The sequence below is a fragment of the Thrips palmi genome, unplaced genomic scaffold (genome assembly GCF_012932325.1).
Source record: "Thrips palmi isolate BJ-2018 unplaced genomic scaffold, TpBJ-2018v1 HiC_scaffold_2, whole genome shotgun sequence".
Classification (NCBI taxonomy): Eukaryota; Metazoa; Arthropoda; class Insecta; order Thysanoptera; family Thripidae; genus Thrips; species Thrips palmi.
This window is the reverse complement of record NW_023144629.1, coordinates 11,651,143-11,666,433: the sequence shown is the minus strand read 5'-3', so window position 1 is coordinate 11,666,433 and position 15,291 is coordinate 11,651,143. Positions and strand designations below refer to the sequence as shown.

The 15,291-nt window shown below is 48.0% G+C and overlaps 1 protein-coding gene and 1 pseudogene across 1 annotated transcript; one reads left to right on the top strand and one right to left on the bottom strand.

Moving 5' to 3' along the window:
• Nucleotides 1-3,936: 3,936 nt before the first annotated feature.
• On the bottom strand, nucleotides 3,937-5,160 carry LOC117647740 (annotated as a pseudogene).
• A 9,243-nt stretch (nucleotides 5,161-14,403) lies between these two features.
• On the top strand, nucleotides 14,404-14,906 carry LOC117647739. The gene is made up of 2 exons (XM_034389637.1): nucleotides 14,404-14,466; nucleotides 14,605-14,906. The coding sequence occupies exons 1-2, from the start codon at nucleotides 14,460-14,462 to the stop codon at nucleotides 14,904-14,906; spliced, it is 309 nt and encodes a 102-aa protein (XP_034245528.1). The 5' UTR covers nucleotides 14,404-14,459.
• The last annotated feature ends 385 nt before the right edge of the window (nucleotides 14,907-15,291 follow it).

Genomic DNA, 15,291 nt, shown 5'->3' with positions numbered 1-15,291 from the left:
GGGTGGTCGAATGTACACTTTTTTCGAAATCTCAAAAGTTAGATGGCGCATTTTGTAGTATTTTTTCTGCTGATTCCGAATATGTACTTGGTTTTGAGAAAGGAGTCAAACTGAGGGCGCTACCAGCCTTTTAAGTTTTGAAAAATGGCTTAAAATGCGAACTTTTAAAATTTACTTTTTCTCCGTTTGAAAATCACAGTACATTTTCGGAATCGGCAGAGAGAATGCAAAAAGATGCGCCATCTTACTTTTGCATATTTTTGCAAAATGGATATTTTGACGAAAATAGTCTTTTTGACCACCCCTTAAGAGCGAACTTTTCTCAAAATGTCGATTTTGCAAAATTTATGCAAAAATTAGATTGCGCATTTTGTTGCATTCTCTCTGCCGATTCCGAAAATGTACTGTGATTTTCAAACGGAGAAAAAGTAAAATTTTAAAAGTTTGCATTTTGAGCCATTTTTCAAAACTTAAAAGGCTGGTAGCGCCCTCAGTTTTACTCCTTTCTCAAAACCAAGTACATATTCGGAATCAGCAGAAAACATACTACAAAATGCGCCATCTAACTTTTGAGATTTCGAAAAAAGTGTACATTCGACCACCCCTATTCACCATGTCCACCGAAACCAAAAAGAAGAGGTCTCCTAATTTCACTGAGTCGGAGATAGAGTTGTTTGTTGAGGTTCTACTCCCAAAATACAAATCCGTGATTGAAAACAAAAAAACTGACGCTCTGACGCGGGGCGAAAAGGCGGCGGCCTGGAGCCGCCTCCAGGTAGACTTCAATAATTTATCCTCAATATTTCATAGAACCGAGGAGAATTTAAGAAACCTGTGGGGCGAATTAAAGAAAAAAGCCAGAAAAAGTCAGGCTTTCCAGAAAAGGGAGACGTTGTGCACAGGTTAGTAGTTGCTGTTCAGAGGTTCTCAAATGTTGAGGTTATCTGATTCATTTTCTTCCATTCATTGCCATAATTACAATGTTCATTACAGGTGGAGGTGAAAGAAACAAAACTGGCGACCCAACAAAGCTGGACGATAAAGTGCTGGAAGTGATTGGGCCATCCGGAGTGGGCCTCAATGAGCAATATGGAGGAGATGCTGAAATACCAGAGACTGATTCTTCCAGTGCTGTAAGTACTCTGTCAACTACCCTCTTTTTTAAAGCACTATATGCTGTAGACAGATGCAAACTAGCATGTACCATGCACAAAATTTATTGAAAATTTATTTGCAGTTAAATACAATTGGAGACTTGTTTGTGCTGGGCACTTCCGATACTCTGCAAACAGCGGAAACTGTGAGTATTGCGCTGTAATGCTATCCATAATTTTATAGATTATCACAGAAACATAAATATGTGTTTAAATATAAATTACTGTACATTAATTTTCTTTTGTTATTGTTAATTTTTGTTGCAGGCTAGCATTGAACTCCTGGACTGCTCGGGCATTGTTGTTCCACAACAAAATTGGGCCGATATTGTACCAAGGCACCTGTACTCCAAAAAGCCTCAGGCTCTGAAGATGGTTGACATGCCGAGCACATCGGGCACTCAAATGTCAAACTCCAGCTCCCCAACCACCCCAACCACCTCTGCAGAGTCCGCTCGAAAGCGGACGGTGGCTGAGGAGCTGGAGTATGCCAAAAATAATGAAGAGAAGAAGGCCATCGCTCTCCACTGCTCCTCCGCCTGATGAGAACCAGGCCAAATTGGTGGCGGCCAGGCTGGACCTGGCTCGGGCAACTAAGGCCAACATGGAGGAGCAGAAAAAAAGGGATGAGGAGCTCTTCCAAATAGAAAAAAGGAGGAAGGAGAGTGAGGCAGTGTTGGTGGAGCTGCAAGTTTTGAAAATGAAGAAGGAGCTGGGGCTAGATACGTAATTTAGTTTTTAATTCTGTGGCGTTTTGTACCTACATTCACATTGCACGAACCAGCACTGGCATTGCCTAGTTAATGTTCCTATTTTTTAATTGGCTGAGCGATAGCGAAGCCCGTTACTCCAGTGGGGTTGAAAAGTTTTGTCTGTCTGTCTGTCTGTCTGTCTGTCTGTCTGTCTGTCTGTCTGCGTGTGTGTGTGTGTGCACTACTCCTCCTGAACGGCTCGGCCGATCTGGCTGAGATTTTGCAGGGTCATTAGGTATGTTCTTGGCTCGGCACACGCGAAATTTCACCATCCTAGCTCAACTGGTTCAGTTTTTATAGCCGAAAAACACCTAAAAAACGGCGAAAAATCGAGTTTTCTGTAGGTTGACCTCTCCTGTCTGGATAAAAGGGGGGTCTGGGGGGCGGAGTCCCCCAGCCTCGACAAGTTGAAAAGTTACAAGGGTCAAGATCGTGTAATTTGCAGATGAAGCACCTCTACTTAGAATGAAGGGGGGGTCTGGGGGGCGGAGCCCCCCAGCATGCAACAGTTCAGAAGTAACTGATGATGGACAAGCATTGGCTGCCGAAGGCAGTCTAGCGCCGCAGGCCAAGGTAGGTACGCCAGGCGCGGATTGGAGGAACAGGCAGCGAGACATCGCGAAGCCTGTTACGACAAGACGCGGTCTGGCGTAAACCTACCTTGTTATTATTGGCTGCTTTTAAGCCATTCATTTTTCCTTAGTTAAATTCGTTATCTATTATATATTTGACTTAGTTTTATGCACTTTAAGAGTAACTTCAAAATTTTATCTTAAAAAAACAAATTTGAAAAATAATTTGCAAAGAGTAATTTTAATGTTGGCTATAGAAATCTGCAAAGCTATTAGGCTGTCTCTGCAAGGGTGTGCAAGCAAAGGTAGAGTACACATGCCACAGTTGCAAAAACTTTTGGAACTGTTAGCTGTGATAAAAGTACCTGTGCCAACGTTGTTACTAACATAAGTGGCTTTTATTTTCTGTTGCTGAAGGTTTGTGCCTCCAGAAAAAGATGTATTGTACGGGTTTTTATATTTTTGTGCCATTTTTTTTGTACTTTATTGTTGTTTTTTTACAGAATCCTCCAGACAACACCTCTACTTACATTCTTTCTAATATTTTTTTTACCACAATGAGCAAGTTAGACACCACTCATATCATTTTTGCTCTCTTGTAAGATGCAATGAATTTTTTCATAGCAGAAGGCTTGTTTGATGTGAGTACATAACTTTCCTGTGTAGTTGTAGGTAAGCCTTATCAGTGAATAACAAAGCTGAGTCAACTCTGTAACGTTTATTGAGCACTAGGAGAAACAATGAAAAAGTATTTTATGCCTCACAGCTTATACTACTTTTTATTTGTTTCCCTGTGCTTCATAAACATTACAGAGTTGACTCAGCTTTGTTATTCACTGATAAGGCTCACTGCTGAAAGTACAGAGGAAACCATTATTCTTTGTTCATTTATTTTGAACGGTATATCTGCAAGGAAGCAAATTAGCTGTACCCGACAAGTGCAGAAAATTTAGATCAGGAGTCTGACTCGCTCATTTTGGTAGCACCTTTAAAATTGATTTGTTCACAGTTGGTATTCAAGAATTCAGTTTATTTAAGTTATATGTTTCTCTTTTGAGAACTTTTTTTTTCAACACCAAATAATGTGCTCTTACCAATGTGTATTATTATTTTATATTGTAATTCAGTCTGATAGCCTTGTGATTTTAATGTTATTCTAGTTAAGTAATATTATAACTTGCTTATGTGCCATGTATGTCTATTGCAATGTCTGTGAATGTAGCTACAAACGCTTCTTATTGATTTTTATTATTAGGATAGTGATTTAGTGATATAAGCAACAATTCTTTGTTTCTAGTTTTTATTATTTGTTAACTGACACAGTACAAAGTGCCCCAAAACAAAGTACAAAGTATGTTGTTGTATTAATAATAAATAATAAGATTCAAATTCCATTACAAATTTTTTTTAATTCATCCCACATCTAGAATTTCTCAATTATACAGAACAAAAATATTGCTAGGGATGAAGTTCAACCAAAGTTTTGAAGTAATCATTGATGAGTTGTCTTCTTGGTAAATCAGTCAATCTCCGACCATTACGATTATGCTCGACATAAGGTCTCATAATTTGGCCCCGTTCTATCAAAGCTTCCCATGGGGCAGGCAAACGGAGCGCTGGGTCATCACCTGGTTGGGGGTCATTAGCTCTTCTCAATATGTTAAACAGTACTGCAGTGGCAATAATGATCGGCATGCAATTTTCCAGGGACACATTTATACCCAATGCAAGGACAGGAAACCTTCTTTTCCAAACCCCAAAAATGCGTTCAACTGGGTTTCTGGTCCTGATTTGGGACTCGTTATAAAGAATTTCTTCGGGTTCCACAGGATTGTCCATGGGAGGCATTAAATATGTACGACAGGCGTATGCTCCATCACCCAGTAGAAAGGTATTTCTGTAATCATTTGCCTCAAATTTAGCCCTTTGCCGGCAACTGTCAAAGATAGTTTGGTCGAAGACGCTGCCTGGCCAACGGGCAACAACATCTGAAAATTCCAACTTGGAATTACAAATTGCCTGCACATTCAGGGAAAAGTATGATTTTCTGTTCCTGTAGTATTCTGCATATTGACCACCAGGAGAGCGAATCTTGACGTGTGTGCAGTCCATAGCTCCAATGACTCGAGGGGGAAACGGGCGATGCTATAAAAGCCGGCTTGCGTTTCAAGACTTTCTTGTTCTGTTCGAGGAAGATAAACAAATTGTCTGTAAAGAGACGCTATAGCTCTTGTCACTCTGTGGATAATTCTGTGGGCTGTTGCCTCGCTCACACCACTAAAATCTAAAATCCGATGCACAGATTTGAGTGTAGCCAGTTGCGTAATATCTCATGCACAAGAGCAGCTGGTTTATTGGGGAAACTGCATAGTTCCTATGAATAAAAGAAACATTGAATTTTGTAGAAAAGTGCTACTTTAAAAAAAGATGACTGTGCCATTGAACAAATCAAAATACTAACTTGTCACTTGGATATTCTAACCTCTCTTCAATCAGTTCCAACACATGAAGACAGCCTCTTTTCGTAAATCTAAACCTTCGAATAAAATCTTTGTCATCCATGTCGGTAAAATGTTCCAATCTATCACGAATGAACCTTAGACGTGGAACTCGCTCAAGATTTTTCTCCTCGTCGTCGCTTTCAAATACGATGTTGAGAGCAGCCTCTATTATGGCGTTCATCTTGGCGATTTTCTCTGTTTACCTCTGCGGTAAGCGTTTACTAGCCCGAATGTCGACCCAGTAAAGTTACCACCTTGGTAGCTTCACTGCCCAGCTGGTAACCCGTGGTGAAAGACAAATTGTGCCTACCGGCCGGGTAAGCTCGCCGAGGTACGCTACCCGGCCGGTAGAGGCGCTGGTGAAAGACGCCCTGAAGGCGTGTCGACCGGGCAGCCTTCCCACTGCGCCGACAGCCCCCACCCCTCCGCCCGGCCAGCAGCGGCCGCGCCGCGCCGCGCGGCCAGGGGCGACGCAGTGAAATCGCATTCAAACGCCCCTCCCGGGCAAACGGGGCGTCGGACGAAAAAAAGTTTCAAACAAAAGTTGTAGATCTCGTCGAAACGCAATATACAATAAATTTGAACCCGATCGCACGGTGGATGACGTCACAGTGCGAGTGCCGAGTTTTCAAACAGAAAAACCCCCCTCGTTCGAAAACGTAAGAGTTTTTTGAAATCGGTTTTCGCGAGGTGGTAGCCTCGGCCAGGCCTACAAACGCCTCGCTTTGACCCCCCATCCATCTCGCCTCCTGTGCCCCATTTGGGCCCCGACCCCCCGCACCTCAGTTTTTCCAAAATATCTGAAAAACTGTAAGAGCCACAAACCCCGGACAGGGTGGCTTTTAAGTTTCTCACCGAGCCCTACAACTTTTGTTTAAAAAGTTTCTCGATGCGACGCACCGTTTAGGCCCTAGCGTTATACCCCCCTCGTTTTTTCGAAATTTGACCTGGATCCGCCCCTATTTTCGCATTTTTGGCAATTTTTTTCCGCGATAATTTGGACCTTCCCCGTCGAATGGCGAAAACCGCAGGTCGATCCTTGAGTTGCGCCGGGTAGTAGCGTTGCCACTCTGCCGGCTTCCCCCACCCCGCAACCTGACGCCAACTATCCTGACCTAACCTCACCTGACCTAACCTAACCTAACGGGCCCGTGACAGATCTTTCTCTAACTAAGACAGATCTTACACATCCCAAAAAAATAATACAAGTGGCGATCGGGAGGCGAACCCGCGAACGTTCTCCTAACCTAACCTAACCTAACCTAACGGGCTCGTAGAAAAAAAAAGGTTCCTTTGGCGCGAGTCGAACCCACAACCTTCCGCTCCGCTCCCGAGCGCGGAGCCCACCCTGCCACGCCGCCTCGCTGGGAGCTAAGCCGCCGGGTAGCCTTGCCGCTCCGCCAGCTGCCCCCACCCCGCCGCCGTCGTCGCGCCGCACGCAAGTCTCGTGCCCCGAGAGCCCGCCGCATTCTATCATACACCATCATCAGTACGCCTGGCTTGCCTCGCCTGTGTTGCCCCAAGTCGAAAAATCAAAGAAAAACGCAGATAAAAGGAAGAGACCCCAAGAGCGAGTCGAACCCGCGACACTCCGCACCGCTGCCGAGCGCTGAACCCACTCTGCTACGCCGCCTCGCTGATGACTACCGTGCCGCGCAGCCTTCCCATTCCCCCGCCTGCCCCTACCCCGCCCCCCGACCGCCAGCCGCCGCGACGGGAGTCTCCTTCCCCAAGAGACCCCCGCTGCCAAAGCCCGTCATCAGTCAGTCGGTCAGACTGACCAAGCCAGCCATGTTGCCCCAAGACGAAAAAATTAAAGAAAATTGAGAAAAAAAAGTATTCCCCTACCGCGAGTCGAACCCGCAACCTCCCGCTCCGCTGCCGAGCGCTGAACCCACTCCGCCACGCCGCCTTGCTAAGGGCTGTGCCGCCGGGTACCCTCGCCACTGCGCCGACTGCCCCCACCCCAACGCCGCCGCCGCCAGGCCAGCAGCCGCTGCGCGCCGCACGGAAGTCTTGTCGTTGTCCTCTACAGCGGCCGCATTCTATCATCAATCCACCTGGCGGACCTCGCCTGTGGTGCCCCAAGTCCAAAAAGCGAAGAAAAATGAGATAAAAAACAAACACCCCGACCGCGAGTCGAACCCGCAACCTACCGCTCCGCTGCCGAGCGCTGAACTCACTTCGCCACGCCGCCTCGCTGGGAGCAGTCCCGCCGGGTAGCCTTGCCACTCCGCCGATTGCCCCCACCCCTCCGCCAGGCCAGCAGTGGCCACTGCGCACCGGACGCAAGTCCTGTCGTTCTCCTCTACACCGGCCGCATTCTATCACCAGTCCACCTGGCGAACCTTGCCTGTGGTGCCCCAAGTCCAAAAGTCAAAGAAAAATGAGATAAAAAACAAAGACCCCATCCGCGAGTCGAACCCGCAACCTCCCGCTCCGCTGCCGAGCGCTGAACGCACTCCGCCACGCCGCCTCGCTGGGAGCAGTGCCGCCGGCCAGCCTTGCCACTCCGCCGATTGCCCCCACCCCTCCGCCAGGCCAGCAGTGGCCACTGCGCGCCGCAGGCAAGTCCTGTCGTTCTCCTCTACAGCGGCCGCATTCTATCACCAGTCCACCTGGCGGACCTTGCCTGTGGTGCCCCAAGTCCAAAAAGAGAAGAAAAATGAGATAAAAAAACAAAGACCCCGACCGCGAGTCGAACACGCAACCTCTCGCTCTGCTGCCGAGCGCGCAGACCACTGCACCACGACGCCTCGCTGTAAGCTCATCCGCCGCGTAGCCTTGCCACTGCGCCGACTGCCCCACCCCGCCGCCGCCGCCAGGCCAGCAGCCGCTGCGCGCCGCACGGAAGTCTTGTCGTTGTCCTCTACAGCGGCCGCATTCTATCATCAATCCACCTGGCGAACCTTGCCTGCGGTGCCCTTAAGTCCAAAAGTCAAAGAAAAATGAGATAAAAAACAAAGACCCCATCCGCGAGTCGAACCCGCAACCTCCCGCTCTGCTGCCGAGCGCGCAGCCCACTGCGCCACGACGCCTCGCTGGGAGGAGACCCGCCGAGCAGCCTTGCCACTGCGCCGACTGCCCCCACCCCGCCGCCGCCAGGCCAGCAGCCGCTGCGCGGCGCGCGGCAAGGGGCGACGCAGTGAAATCGCATTCAAACGCCCCTCCCGGGCAAACGGGGCGTCGGACGAAAAAAAGTTTCAAACAAAAGTTGTAGATCTCGTCGAGACGCAATATACAAATAAATTTGAACCCGATCACACGGTGGATGACGTCACGGTGCGAGTGCCGAGTTTTGAAAACGGAAAAACCCTCCTCGTTCGAAAACGGTTCGAGATTTTCGAAATCCGTTTTCGCCGGGTGGTAGGCCTCGGCCAGGCCTACAAACGCCTCGCTTTGACCCCCCATCCATCTCGCCTCCTTGTGCCCCATTTGGGGCCCCGACCCCCCGCACCTCAGTTTTTCCAAAATATCTGAAAAACTATAAGAGCCACAGACCCCGGACAGGTTGGCTTTTAAGTTTCTCACCGAGCCCTACAACTTTTGTTTTGAAAGTTTTTCGATGCGACGCACTATTTAGGCTCCCCCTCAGTTTTTCAAAATTTGACCTGGATCCGCCCCTTTTTTCGTATTTTTGGCAATTTTTTTCCGCGATAATTGGGACCTTGCCCGTCGAATGGCGAAAACCGCAGGTCGATCCGACGTCGGGAGGCTCCTCGAAGCGATGGCGAGGAAATGATCAGTCAGTCAGTGCGTAGGGAGCTGGGGGTAGGGTGTATGGACTCGCGCTTCGCGCTCGCTGGGGGGGCTGCCGCCCCCCCAGACCCCCCTGCGTGGGCTCGCAGTAGCTTCTGTAGTTCGTATCAGATTTTTAGGGGGTCGCCTTAGTTAATTGTAGTTTTTATCTTTGGCAGGCTTTTCGCGTGCGGCAGGCAAGCGGGTTGCTCGGGCCCTTCGGCCCCTCGTGGTCACTGGGCGTGCTATCGGCAGGCAAGCTGGTTGCTCGGGGCCCTTCGGGCCCCTCGTGGTCACTGGCGCGCTATCGGCAGGGAAGCGGGTTGGTAGTACGTGTTCGTGTTCGTAGTACGGGTAGTTTTTATAGGATTTTTGTACAGTGTGTGACGAACCTCTCTCTGCATTTTACTGGTTTGGGTTGAGACCGTCATGGTTCAGAAGCTAGAACCAAGCCTGCATTAAGGTATGTACATGTTATTTACAGGGTTGTATGTACACCTTTTTTCCAATTACATTATTTACAGTGTTTGTGTTACGCTAATGTGCTATGGATTATGTACATGTGCTTTGTTTAATAATTTTTTTTGTATTTTGAAGCATTTTTTTGTAGGTTATATAAATTTTCTTCATTCAGTGTTTCAGAAGGGAGAACTGTGCCTACATTCTGGTATGTACATGTTTTTGACAGGGTAAAATGTAAAATCTCTTTGTATAATATATTAACAGTGTTTGTTTTAGAAATGTGTGTTATTATGTTATGTACATGGTGGCTGCATATTCATATGAACTCAAGGAGGTTTTCGTTCTGTAAGATGCTTAATTTCTTGTTCTTATTTTGCAGGTTGAAGTCTACAAAAGAAGATCTTTGTAAACAATATTTGTGGAGTGAATTGTTCCATCGATGAGTCTTTCTGGGTGAACAAGCAGTGTGATATCTTTGCAGCATCTGACTCTGCTTAATGCGACGTACAGTTGACCATGTGTGAAGCACTCGGTTCGGAGGTCTACTCCAACCATGTTAATGGTTTGGCCCTGACTTTTATGTATGGTCATGGCATACGCCAGTTGTAGAGGGAACTGTCGGCGCTTTACCTCCATGGGTGAACCAGGCACGATAGAAATTTGAAAGTAATTCTTGGAATGGCGAAAGACTCATTGGAATTGGGTTTCCTTGCTCTGACGAGAAGATGGCTGATAGACTCAATGATCAATTTTGTCCCATTGACCAGTCCCTGCTCGACGTTAAGGTTTCTTATCAGAATGCAAACGGCTCCCACTTTTAAGTCAAGTTTGTGGGGTGGGACTCCTTTCGCCGTCGCTTCGTTGAGGAGTTCTTCGTCCGCACCCATGCCATCATCGGTCTCTGCGTCGACTGAGTCGTAACTAATCGCAGTGTGGAGTGGACCGTGAAGCATGGCGAGGACGTCTGAGTTTATGTCGGTGACGTTGACATTGAGTGGTGCAAGAATGGCTCGTTTGGCGCATTCGTCTGGTTGTTCAAGATGGTCTCTGGGTAGATTTGGTTAATGAGTTGTTGTTTGGTGGCCAATGAATGTATTCCCTCCAAGGTAGTAAGAAGAGTGGTTTTCCATGAGATCTGTGGTAGGGACTGATGGAGTGGTCCCGTCTCCAATCTGAAGAAGGAATCTGGCGTAATCTAGATCATCTCGAGTCCTTTGAGGTGTTTTCAAGGTAAAAGTCTTCATCAGTTCCCAGAGGGGAGAAGATCTGATGGAAGCGTCTAGAACATCGTTTGCAGAATTGGCGCCTTCGACTACTGGAGGTGTCTGGCGGAAATCTCCTGAGCAGAGTAAAATCTTACCTCCAAAAGGAGCATCGTTTTGCATCAAATCCCGCAGTGATCTGTCGAGAACATGCATGAGATGTTTGTGGGCCATAGGTGCCTCATCAAATATGATCAAGTCTGCGGCTCGAATTAATTCTGCTCTTTGTGTGCCGTTGGTGATGCCCCAGGTAGCGGAGCCCTCCTTCATGTCGAGGGGCAGTCTGAACATGTTGTGAGCGGTTGTTCCCCCTTCCATGTTCAGTGCGGCAATGCCGGAGGAGGCCACGCACAGAACCACTTTGTGACGTGCTCGGAAGTGGATGTTATCACTTTCAGTACCGCCGTTTTGCCGTATCCCCCGGGCGCGGACAGAAAGATTGTTCTGGTATTGTTACTATCATTGTGTTCTGATAAGTTTGTTACATAGTCGAAGAGTTCTCGCTGCTCTGGATCGAGCAGCGGGAGCCATCTGTCGACGTATTCCTGTTGTTTTTCAGAAGAGTATTGCAAGTGTTCTCGCCCAAGCTCGGTTGTGTCGTCCTGCACGTCTGGGAGTCCGTGCTCGGTAGTTTAGTGCCATTGCGGCGGAGCGCTCTGTCTATTTTGATTAAAGCTAATTTGTATGCCTTTTCAGGATCATCCGGATGGAGATCCAAGAAGTCCTCTGCGAGCTTGTCTTTGGCGTCCTCCCAGGATGGCTGCAGGCGCTCCTTCCTTGCAAAGGACCACAAAAAAGTGTCGAAGAGCTGGAGCCCATCATGAAACTAGACGCCTCTTGTAATGTTTGCAGGTATTCTTGTTGGTTGTCCACAAGCCCCAGGCATTGTGCTGCCATCTGAAAGGTAGTACATTCAGGTCCACCTTTCAGTTTTAGATCTTCGTAGCCCCTGCAAGGTACGTTGGTGAGCAGAAGCCTGAGATAAAAGAGTTCTCCTTTGTTAGGAGAGACCCAGAATAGTCTGGTGACCTTCTCCTTGTTCTGTCTCTTGGTGATAAGTGTTTGCCATCTGAATGTGCGAAGACGGGAACTCTAGACGCCCGAGGATGGGAAGTGTGTATAAATGTAGTTTTCAAAGAAACTCTGATAAGTGAGATCCTCGAATTCCTCGTTGAGGGGCCTATTAAAGTAGAGGACAAGTTGTGAGGTGTCCTGCTAAAGCTTCCTGTTCTTTCCTTTTTTGAAAAAAACGCATTGTTCTCCTTGCAGGTGGACTGGGAGCATGTCAACTGTTGGTTCCGAACATGTGAGATCGTAACCAAGGAGACGCCAGCATGCGTCGCTGGCGCCAATCATTCTTCGAGTGGCGTACTCCTCCGGTTCATCTTGTTTGTTCGTGAAGTGGAATCACACGGACGTTCTGAAGAGATGCCCTTTGAGAGGTATTTAAAAAGGTATTTTTACCCTTCTCGTCGAGGCTATCTCAAGATTAATGTGACATCCGTATTTCAGAAGCAGTGCTGCATTGTACGGTACCACCCAGCCGTCATGGATTTCGACATCTCTGTTTCTCAGTTTAATTGTGGCTTTGTTGGAATAATCTCTTTTGTAATGAACGAATCCCCTGTTATCAATGTATGTTGTATCTGTTGCAGGTTTGGGAAAGAATTTGGAGCATCTTTTTTTCTGGGTATCCCAGCACCGAACGTCTGTTCGGTAATTCGTCCCGCATGGGCCGTGAATCATGTGTTTCAGAACAAGTTCCCGGAGTCGTCCATTTGCCTCCTGAGGGCCCGGGATGTCAGCTCTTATTACTTTGTCGATGTCAACACCTTGTGTGGGGCCTCCGTCCTTCAGCTTGATGGCAATGTGTGCGTGCGGAAGACCTCTCATCTGCATTTCGATCACGTGTACAATGTATGCTTGTTGCCCGAACAAAGCGCCGCTTCTGATGTCCCTAAGGAGTTCTTGCAATTTGATATGGAAGACCCGACAGCACGTAGCAGGGTCACACTTTGCACCGTGTCTCGTCGATTCTCTGAGTTCCGCCCACTGTCCACAAGCCGTAAACGTAAGGAAATAGTTGGGTTTTCCTTTACGAGTGACCAAACCCATCGAATTATAGTACTGTGTACGCATGTACCGTGGGGATCCGGTAAACGTGGAAGGCAGATAGATTTTTCCAGCCGTGGCAGTGACATCGTCACCTTGTATTGTTTCGTCCTGGGCTATGTCGTTATGAACCTGGCGAGGGTTGACGAAGTCTTGCAGTTCCGAAAGCGGAGCGACTCTCGTCTGGTTTGGTGTTTCCCCTCTCTGAACGCGTGCGATAAATCGGAGACGTTCTTCCTCGAATCTGGCGAACATCTCGCACATCCATGCCTGGGAGAGACGTCCAAGTTCAAAGAACCTTGGTTCTGACAGGAGGAGGCAACGCGTATATTTGTACTGAGAGAGCTTTTTCCCGAAGTTATCGGTCATGGAGTAGTGCCAACCTGGAGTCCCGTGGGGATACAGCAATGGATATTGGAGTGGTTCCATGAGTGGGCTAAGCACATCGATGTATGAGGCTTTTGCTGCATTGTGTTTCCAAACGGAGAGTTTCCTGGGACCACCCGCAGTAGCCTCATCCACATTCAGGACCGCGTGAACTTCAATTCCAGGATTGTGATCCCCTAGAGTGTTTCCGTGGGTGCTTCTGGTAGTGAACCCAAATTCAAGGCGTGCATTCAAGGAGGGTTCAAGAGCCAAACGTCGAAATTGTCTAACAAACGGATTTGTCTGTTCCAGGTATTGCGACGTCGCAGCTATAATGTTTAGACTGAGGCCACGACCTTGCGCAAGTGCTTCTCGCTCTGCGCCGTCATCAAGGTACAGTCTGCAGTGATTTATGTACTGTTGCCCCGTTGTTGCCCTAAATGATTGGCCGGCGGCGTTGATATCAAAAAGTCGGTGGTACATGCGTCCTTCAATTTTCAGGAAAGAGAGGCACTTGGATGTTTAAGCCACCAGAAATTCCCATGGCACAAAATGCAACCATGTCGTTGTAGGCTCTGGCCCTGTCAAGAAAAACTGGAGATTCGTAAACGAGCGTCGAGAGGAGGAAGATTAGCAACGTTGTAGGCACCACCACCACAACACCATTTTTCCCTTGTTTTTTCCTCTTCGAAGAGGGAGGCGCCACAGAATCTGCATCGGTGGATGTCAAGTGCAAATAAGTTGCCCTTTTTCAATTTGTGCTGTTGTATGAGATTCAGCTGGTCGCCACTCCAGGACGCCATAGGGCCATGCAGTCGAACAGCACGCTGCATCTCTGGTGAGAGGTACCTGAGAGCATCATAATTAGGCTGTGTTGCTCGGTAGCGGGCATTTGTGGCGGCACGGGCTTCAGGATGGTTCTCAACGTAAGTATTCTGTCTCTCCTGGTTTGCTTGTGGAGTCTGTTGTTGGTATTGAGCCTGCCTTTGCCTGTGGGCCTCTGCATTTTCCTGTTGGTATCTGGCTTGTCTTTCTCTATGGGGCTTCCGGGTTTTTTTGTTGGTGCAGTGCAAGGGCCTGGCGGACTGCCTCTGCCTTTTTCTCTCTGTATCTTTTGTCTCTAGCTTGTCTTTGCTCTCTTGCAGAAAGAGAGGAAACCTTTGGACGCCCTTTTTTCTTTTTCTTTGGCCGGCCCACCTTTCTACGGGTTGGTTGACTGTTTGAAGAAATGACAGAAGAGTCGGAGTCTGAGGTGTTTTCAATGGTAAGTTGCGTAAGTTCAGCGGTTATGCCATGCGTGGTGGAAGAACTTTCATCCCTTAGTTGGTTACTGTCAGATGTGGAAGGTTTATTGCTCTGATTTATTTTTGCAGGGGTCCTGAGAGCGAGAGGCGTGTCAGAGTCACTGGAAAGACTGGAAGAAGGAGAAGGTTGACGGCATTGGTGAGTAGAAGAAGAGGAAGGCTCTTTTTCCTGATTTATTACAGGTGGTGTGGTTAGTGCGAGGGCCGTATCTGAGTCACCGGACACAATATGAGTGATGTGTGGTAAGTTCTGGCTTGTCCCCGTGGAGGATGATTTGTGTTTTTTCTTTGTTTTTGAAGGTGTTCTGAAAGCGAGTGGCGTATCAGAATCACTGGATGTGTTGTGCATGCAAGGAGTAACTTTCCGTTTTCTGTTTTCAGATGCAGAAGAAGTGGCAGAATCAGTGCAAGTGGCCTGGCTCTGCTGTTTCGGCTTCGGGCATCTTTCTCGACCTTTTTTTGGCGGTCTCCGAGTTGAAGATTGTGGAGGCGGAAAAGAAGTAATTTTTGTAATAACAACATCTTTAAGTGGGTCTGGTCTAGGTGTCCTGAGGACAAAAACAAAGTTAGATTCATCTTCTGAGGAGGACGCTATCTTTGAAAGTGACATGGCGACGTTTGTCGTTGAAGAAGACACACGTCAGGAAGAAAAGGGAGAAGAAGACAAAAAGAGAAGGAAGTGAAAAAATCAAGCGAAAAAGAGTACAAGATCGCTGTAGGAGCGACAAATACTGCACAAGCGTACAATATTCTACGTCGCTGCAGTAAGGAGAGCAGCCTGTCAGTATGCGACGGCTGCGAAGCAGAAAAAATACAGCACGAGCGTGCAGTAGGGAAGGAAGCAGGGTAGCACAAAAGCTTCGCTGCCAAGAATGCAGAGACCGTGCTCAGCGAAGGGAGGGCTTGGGCGAAGGCTCCAACAATGCAAGGGGGTGCGGAGCGCAGCGCGCTGCACGGCGCAGGTACAGTCAGAACAGGAAGAGCGGGGCGGAGACAGTCAGCACGAGCAGTGCACGTGGCAAGAGGCATGCAGCCTTTAAGGGCCACCGAAGACGCACGAGCAGTGCA